This window comes from Neltuma alba, unplaced genomic scaffold (assembly GCF_004799145.2).
Source record: "Neltuma alba isolate B1F8T4 unplaced genomic scaffold, ASM479914v2 tig00011709_pilon, whole genome shotgun sequence".
In the NCBI taxonomy this organism is placed as follows: Eukaryota; Viridiplantae; Streptophyta; class Magnoliopsida; order Fabales; family Fabaceae; genus Neltuma; species Neltuma alba.
Window position 1 is genome coordinate 399918 of NW_021636345.1, and position 8755 is coordinate 408672.

Genomic DNA, 8755 nt, shown 5'->3' on the forward strand with positions numbered 1-8755 from the left:
ACAATACAACAAGAAGTGGCTCCAGTGATATTCCCTGAGGCAGCAAGTTCTTGCTCTAATGGAAACTGTTCTTCAATCTCTTTCTCTACCTACTATTCCGAAGTCTCCCTCTTACTCTGCCTCTCCATTAGCAACCCTCTTCCATTCTAATGCATCTTCAGTAGCTTCTAGTTCTGCAACTCGTAATTTTCCAAAAGGCTTTCTCTCATGTCGTCCTATCAAAGCAAAGGACAAGAGCAGCCTGGGAGCGATATATGCTTCACAAGATGAAAACCCTCCTGCCGAAGCTGCAGAAAGATGGCTTCTTGTTCCTGTTGGTCAGTTGTATCTCTTACTCAATTTAGTCATTTGTAGAAGTAAAAACTTTGATAAGTCTTCGTCTTGGGATGTTGATGTTGTTGTTCTTAAATTTTTTCTGTGTGTTCTTGCATATTATGTGATTAGTCCTGATCAATGTCTATTCGGCTTCTGGGGCTGGAAGCTTTTGAAAATTGAAATGCTATGCTGATAGGAAACTGACATCGTTAGCAAGAGAGACTTATTTCCTAGTCTTTCTACCTTTTTCCTTGTTGTTGGGATGAGGAAGGCACCAAAAATTTCTCCTAGTATCTGGTCTTGTATATTTTAAGATATCTCAATCCTTACCCAATGTGGAACGAAGTAGACACCAACATAACCATGCGGAACATCTCCTAATTTCTTCAGGGTGTGTTTAGAAATTAGGAGGGGAAGGAACCCAAACAAAATGGAAGGAAAGCTTTCTTTTAACTTCTCCCATGTTTGGGACTTTATAGACTAGAGAATGGAAGATTCTCAGCTAACCCTTCAAGATCATCCAAAGGCCTCCCTTCTTTAAATCTTTGTTTTCCCCCCAAGTTGGGGGATTTGGATGAAAACGTTCTCCCACGCGAAGGGGTTGGGAATTATCATTTAGCCATGTATTCCCCTCCCTCCTTTCCTGTTTTCTCTGGTTTCCTTCTTTTCCTTTCTCTTCTGAACTCACAAACATACATTGCCACTTACTGGCATTTTCACTTTCTTTCACCTTTCAAAACTTGAAGGAAAGAGATCTCTTTTTTTTAACCAGTGAAGAAAAATGCATGATGAAGCGAGGAAAATATTATGTAATGTTTTGTTTTCTGATAACCATGTGGTATTTAGGAGTTAGTAATTTGATAAATGAGGCAATTTAGAGTTAACCCATCAGAAAATAAGGATTATCAATGACGGTGTTTGAGTTTAGTTATATCTTATCCTATAATAGTAATCTAATTCAATATTTTGTATGAGTTTCATGAGGGACTCCTGTTAGGGTTGACAGCCATTTGTGAAAAAAACACCCCTGTTGCGATATATTGAATTGAGTTTTCTTGGTAGTATTATGCCTTCTTAGCATTGCCTTTGCTTCCCTTTTGAATATAAACTTCAAGTTTGTGGTGGTTAATGGGTAATCATAGCATATAGTAGACGCACAAAATTTACCGTGTTGTATTTTCTAAAATGATTCAATTTTGTGCGCTAACTTGGACGTCAAACCTAAGCATGAGTTGATGATGCACGTTAAATATATTATGTGTCTGTCACTTTTTTCAGTGTTGCACTACACGTTACCAGTTGACAAGTTGTTAAATTCAACTGTAAATTTTGATTTACTCCATTATGTGTTTTTAAACTTGAAAGACGGAGTTGAACAATTAGTACAATTAGAGGGACCAAATGTGCAGCCTAGGATTTACGTTAATGTGATTTCCTTTCAAGTTATGAGATTCACGTGGTTTTGTATCAACATTGGAAATATAATCTGGGACATTTTTGGCATTTGATAGGAGATGGTGATTCGAGGCACATAGGCTTCAAGGTTGAGATGCCAGGTGCATATGAAATTGCTTCTGTAAGTAATATTATAATCAGTAATATTCTTGTCTGGTTCCGTTTGCTGTGGATTAACAGTCTTGTTTTGATATTTCTAGAGTGATGTGACTGTTGGCCGTGTTCCAGAGAAAGCTGATTTGGTGATTCCAGTTGCAACAGGTATTCCGAATCCTGATTATCAATGCTATGGATGCATTTGGAATCAAATTGATCAAGAATTCAATTGAGCCGTCATTAGTTTGTCTATTCAAAATAAATCTTTAATGTTGTATAATTCCATTGAACTTCATTGAATTTTGTAGTTGAATTCAATTTTAATTTTTACATAAGTATTCATTTCGAATGTTGCACAGTGAAATAATAAAAACGTAAACATGTCTTTTTGTCGTATCTCTAAAAATTTCGAATGCTAGTCAAATACTATTGATTTTGGTGGAATTTGAAAACTACAGTGGAACTCACTTTTCTGTTAAACAATGAAAAAAGAAATTGAGCTTCACTTTGAAAATGTTTCAAATAAAGTCTAATTTTTTAGTATGTTGCGTAAGATTACAAACTAGACACGTTTCTTTTGCTGAGAATGTCGACAAAAAAATTCCTGTGGCTGAGAGATAGGAACATAGAAGTGGAGCTCACATGCCTGCAAATGTTTTAGCTGTAATCTAACTTGGTTTATGCCAACGTTCAGAAAGCATGAGGATTTTTCTTTTTGTTCCTTGTGTTAGTCCATGATTAATAAAGTCGGATTGCATTATTGTTTAATATGATCATTAAACTTTCAGTTTCTGGTGTGCATGCACGCATTCAGAAGAAAGGAGGGAATCTTCTGGTCACTGATTTGGATAGCACCAATGGAACGTTCGTTGATGACAAGAAGCTGAGACCCGGAGTGGTTGCCACTGTGTCTTCTGGGAGCTGCCTTATATTTGGTATCCTCTCAAACATATCTACGTCTGGAACCAAAATAATGTTTCCCTCTATCTGCTTAGCTGCCCTTTTCCAAATAATTATCTCTCCATTACAATCAATCAATCACATATGATTAAACACAGCCAGACAAATCATGTAACCAGCACGGTGCTGATGTGTGAACTTATGACTAGTGAATGGCTTTCTACGGAATTTAATATTAGATTAGATTAGATAGATATCAGATTAGTATTTTGCTTTCATGGTAGCTTAAAGTTTTTTTTTCCTGGGTATTAGCATTTGAACCTTGAACATTAAGCTTTGATTATCATTGGCTCACCATGATAGCTTAAAATTTGCAGTGTCTTAGAACAACTCTAAAAGTGTCGTGTAAGATGTTTGAATGCAAACATAGTTTCATTTATGATGTATCATATTTGTGTTTTACCAAAAAGGATTTATGTTTACATGTGTGCATGAGACAAACAAGGTTCTGTTTTCAAAACGCATGTGAATGAACAGAAAAAAGATGTGTACTTGACACATGATTCTGTTTATAAAGTTTCTATGATTCTTGGAAAAGAACATTCACATGTGTTCTGACTCACGTGAATTGATGGGAATTGTTTTCAAGTCCCAAGTTGAAACAAATAACACGCATAATCAAGCATGCAGCTGATTAAGTAGAAAAGGTGGAGTTTCCAACCTATTTTTCCCCTTAGATTTCACGTAACAGGGGAGTATAGAGAGAGTAAAAGAGTGGCTAGGTTTTTCAGAATGTTAACATCTAATTAAAATTTTATGTGGTATTTATGAGGTCCTAATGAAAAACCCTTGGATTAAAGGATTGTAGGTTGGAGTCTCTACCCAATAAACTTATATGCGAACCAACCTATTACAGGGCGCACACATTAAACAAAGATCCAATCCCTTTTGTTTTTGGATATGTTGAAAGAAGACTAATTATCCAATAAAGTTTATATACTACCTCCGGTTCTTAATATAAAATTCATTTTGTAGTGGAATTTGCATTATAAAATGGATATTACATTAAGGACCAGAGGTGTATGTTCTGATAATTAACCAATGCTAATCCACAATAAAATTTATTAATATTATTTCCAACAATATACAGATTTGGAGTTATTCATTTTGGGTTTCGGATATATGTCCATTTTGAGGGACCAAACCATGTTAAACTTCGTGGTTTTTTTTCTCATTCCTTTCTCTTGCATGTGCTTTCAGTCAAGGATCCCAATATTATGTGCGTGCGTGTCTGACACAGCTAAGATGGATGATCCAATGTTGAATTATGCTGAGGAATGAAGATGCATACCATGCATATATACAACATTAATAACATTTGTGTGTGTGTGTGTGTGTGAGAGAGAGAGAGAGAGAGTCACTATATAGTGCCAAAAATGAATGTAATCGCTGAAAAGTTCATAATAAGTTAATAACAAGTTTCAATACAAAAAATAACAACAAAATCCACACTACTCACTTGTTGAGATTCTTTAGTAATCGTATTATTTTCTTGAGACCACATTGTGATTTTCCCGAAAAAAGGAGGCCTTTTGTGGATTTTGTTGATCATTTAATAACTTTATGAAGTTCTAGCATCTTAAGCTAGTTGTCACTGTTTGCCAGGAGATACCCATTTGGCTATGTTTCGCGTATCGAAGGTTGAGAGTGAAGAGACTGAAGGCAAAGCAGAAGATGAAGAAGAAGCTCAAGTGAACTCTGATACCGAACTGGAGACCGAGAATGCTGAGTCAAGCTAAGCTTCCATAGTTTCTTTGGTAATTATTGATGTATAGTTAAATTAATGAACTGTTAATGAAATTATTTTGTTCTGTTTTGAAGTCCTATGAATATTTGCGAATTATATTAAGCTGAGAGAGCTCTCTTTGTTTTCTGCGTTGAAAAAACACTGCAAATTTGATTGATTGTCGTTGCTGTGCTTTATTGAGCTTTCGCTTTCAGTGCTTTTATTTCAAATAATAATAAATAACTGCTCAATTATTAGCACAATAGATTTTGTAAGATATCCAAAGCAATAATATCATGTATAATGCCTTTATTGTAGTTCATGGGGGTTGAAATATTTTAGTTATTGTGCCACCTGCAGTGCTAATTATATGATCTCGTTTATAGTCTACAAATAAAGTGTTATAATTAGGACTGAAGGTAGTATTAGATTATGTGTTTGAATTGGAAATGTTTCAAAATATTTTTGTTTTCAAATATACTATATATTCTATTGGGTGTGTGTAATAATAAGCTTGTTAAAATTAACTATTAAATTAACATACTGTTTGATTTAGTTTTAATTTTAATTTTTATAGTTTCAAATCGTATGAGAACTTGGTTTGAGTTTAAATATAGGAGCCAAAATTAAAATTCATTAAGCATTCAATGAAAATTATTATGTAGAAGACTTTGTTTAATCAATTAAAAAAATTATAATTTGTTAAAAATATTAGATAAAAAATTTACAAGTTTAAACAATAAAAAGTATTTATCAAGAGACATAGAAATAATAAAAACGGTAAGAATAAGGCTGCACATAGGTGGGGTTAGGCAAGGCAAGCCTTGTGCCTGATGCCCACCTCGAAAGATAAACGAGCTGTGTTTTATAGCCTGCAACTCAGTCCTGCCTGATAGAAGCCCTAACCATTTTGGGTTGGGTAAGGATAAGCTGGGCTGACTGGGCTTTCCTGCTCAATCTAATGACACTTTGTCCAAATCATATGTGAAAAACTCAATTATAATTAACAAACTCATAAAAATTATAACTATTTTGAAAGAATAAATGTAAAAATATAAATTTAAAAATACCAAGTGCCCTTAGTTAATCTTTTTCTATTCCCCCTGCCTTCATTTTTCAAAAAATATGTATAACGTTCTTTTCTTTGCTTTTATGTAACCATAAACATCCAAATATATATTAAAAGGATTAGAAGTAAATGTTAATATCATGAGAGAGATAACATGAAAAGATAAATGCATAAATTTGGCACATGGGTAAGCATCATTAGTTTCAACCATATGACTTCATTATCATGCTTTGAGACATAAGAGGAAAAGAATTTATCATGAATCACTTTCACTCATATATGTAAGCCTTATGTAGTCTTGTTCTTCAATCTTCAATTTCTCATGGGAGGTAAAAAAATCATTTAATAATTAAAATATTTAATCAATTCTTTAATTCATTCATATAGTTGGCAGATTTTTATATTCATATAAAAGCACAAGATTTGAAAAGTCGTTTTAGTTTTTTTCTTTTTCTTTTAAAAAATTGGAGGTAAGAGGAAAAGAAGGAAATTAGACCAGGAGCAATTTAGCATATTTAATCTTATATTTTGATATTTGGTTCTTTTATATAATTATAATTTTTATGTTCATTTCATTTTATCTAATTTTACCTAATTTTTTAGCTAAAATAAAAAGAGATAATGGCTGAAAATAATATAATATTATATATTATAATTATATATTTTCTTGGGCAGGGTAGCATACCGTGCCCGTGGCCCGGCTCGGTCCTGCCCGTGAATCAGCTCGGCCTGAAAATGTCCCTTTTTGTTTGGACAACTTTTTGTTGGGCAAGGTTGAGTATTTTTTTTACGGGTTTGAGTGGGCATGTTGGGTATGCGGTTCTTATGTACACCCACAACAAATACTAACATTTAAGGGGTGTTTGGCAATTGTTCAAAAAGTATTTTTGGACTACAAACTTTGATTTAAGCCCAAAAGTATCCAAACACACCCCACTGGCGGGATGTTTGGCGGCTGAATCCCATAACGCACAAGGGTGAAGATTTTGCTCAAACAAATGCACAAGTATTATATTTTGATTATATGATTATCCAGTCGAATTCTATATCCTTTTTGGTTCTTATAGGAAAACTATACATGTCTTTATTAGCAAAAATTAATACTACCTCCGGTCCTTAATATAAGACCCCATTTAACATTTGTATTAGTCCTAAATATAAGATCCTAATCCATTTTGTCTCTTATATTTACTCAGTTTTTTCCAAGATGGTTTTTCTAATAGTTATAGTTTTAGTCAATACACTTGATTAGTAAGAATATTTTAAGAAAGACAACACCTATTTATTACAAATAACTAACTTAACTTCTTTTCTTAATTTTCTCAAATTAGTCAACTGGCTCTTATAATTAGGACCAGATGTAGTAGTATAAAAGTAAATAGAATACTCAAGAGTCAAATTCATTGGATTATTTTATTTTTTTAAGAAAATACATGAACATAGGAGTACAACAAATCAATTTAGATATAATAATTCTGTGAAGGAAAACTTGGAGGGTAGCATCGTGGAAAGCATGGATTGGAAAAAATTAATATGTGGCCATGGCATGCCTCACACGCTTCTTAGAGCCACTCACGTTTTTCAGTTTAAAATTTTTGCCGTTGCCAAGCTGACGTTTCTTTTCTTGTGCTCCAAAATTGTCGGCCCTTAATCTTCTTTATAAGTATTAAATGCAAATAGACATTTTTCTTGTGAAACAGCCCATGATCTTCTTTGTCATCAAATCTTAAACGCTCCTGGGATCTGAAATAATATAAAAACTGAGGGATGAATATAATCATAAAAGGCTTCTGGGTAAATTTGCCCGAAAATTTTTTATTAATTCAGGAGCGTTGGGCACTGAAAATTTAAAATTCTAACAGTACTGTCATCTGTCATTAAAAACTGACATTTGATTATTATGAGCATTGATCGTTAGCATTTTTAATGGTAATTGCCATAATTTTAAATTTTTGAGAAAAATTTGTATTGAAAAAAATTAGGTGCCGAGTTCTTTTGAATGAAAACTTCTCAAATAAATTTCAGTTTAACCTACTAACAAGTTGTTGGTTGAGGTGATAACAGTTTCACTTCCATTAGAAAGGAAAACACAAATTCAAATCTCGAAAGGTATACTTATTATGAGAGTTATTCCTTAACTGTTTCAGACCCGAAAGGAATTGGTCTTAAATAGGTGTGACTTAAGGATATCCTTGTTTCACCTAAAAAAACCAAATTAATATTAACCCTAATCATAAATATAAGATTTTTAATTAATTTTATTTCTTATACTTATTATTTTTTAAAAACTAATTTATCTAACTTATGAATTAAAATTAACCGCATTATAATCAATTTTAATCATGATCTAATGTTATACCAATATTATAATGTACATTTGTTATAAACTTATAATTAACCCAGTCCAAAACTAAAATTGGCTAAACAATCAACAAAACAATTTCCCTCGCAATAAGCGGGAGTAAAACACACCTATCAGTCTCTATCACGATGTTTCATGAAACTATTGATTTTTGAGGGAAAAAATAAAAGGCCTAAGTCAAGACCCTACGAATAGATGTTGAGTTTTTTTATTACTCAGTTCAACTGTTAATGGTTGCAAATTGCTCAATTTATTATGCTCTGTATTTGAAAAAACAACAGTTTTTCCAGAAAAAGTCATAATTTAAATTGGTGCTAGTATGTAGTTATTGGTCACCTTTTTCTTTAAACTTTTGGGGGGAATTTTATATTTAAATTTTGACAACCTTGCAGTGCATGTGGCTTCATCTGGTTTCATTCATGTTATATATTGGTGCTCGCCTTAAATAATACTAAAAATTAAAATGACTTTAGAAGACAGTTCACCCAAAAAAGAAAAAAGACTTTAGAAGGGCAACATTTTGGTCACATGATTTTTATTTTCTAGCGACTTCTTTTCTGAAAATAAAACTTCACTTATTGGCTTGTAGGCACGTGATAGGGATAACATGCGGCGCATACTCTATTAACAGAGCTACCCAGTTTTCTCTCTTTTTACCCAGTTTCTCTCTTTTTTGAATTAAGCATGAGATATTTAATTATCTAATTTGGCTGAAAATAATTTTTTATCTTCTACTAGATAAACACTGAATTGTCCACATAAAAGGTAATGA

General features: G+C 32.8%; 1 protein-coding gene across 1 annotated transcript; it reads left to right on the forward strand.

The window, feature by feature from the left end:
- LOC114717135 (uncharacterized) lies at positions 1-4874 on the forward strand. The gene is made up of 5 exons (XM_028902230.1): positions 1-317; positions 1827-1891; positions 1971-2031; positions 2655-2801; positions 4432-4874. The coding sequence occupies exons 1-5, from the start codon at positions 59-61 to the stop codon at positions 4563-4565; spliced, it is 666 nt and encodes a 221-aa protein (XP_028758063.1). The 5' UTR covers positions 1-58; the 3' UTR covers positions 4566-4874.
- The last annotated feature ends 3881 nt before the right edge of the window (positions 4875-8755 follow it).

Bases quoted from the DNA above. Each gene is read 5' to 3' on its own strand.
- LOC114717135 (XM_028902230.1), top strand. From the start codon at position 59: ATGGAAACTGTTCTTCAATCTCTTTCTCTACCTACTATTCCGAAGTCT. The intron at 318-1,826 runs GTCAGTTGTATC...GGCATTTGATAG, and splicing joins ATGGCTTCTTGTTCCTGTTG to GAGATGGTGATTCGAGGCAC. The intron at 1,892-1,970 runs GTAAGTAATATT...TGATATTTCTAG, and splicing joins GTGCATATGAAATTGCTTCT to AGTGATGTGACTGTTGGCCG.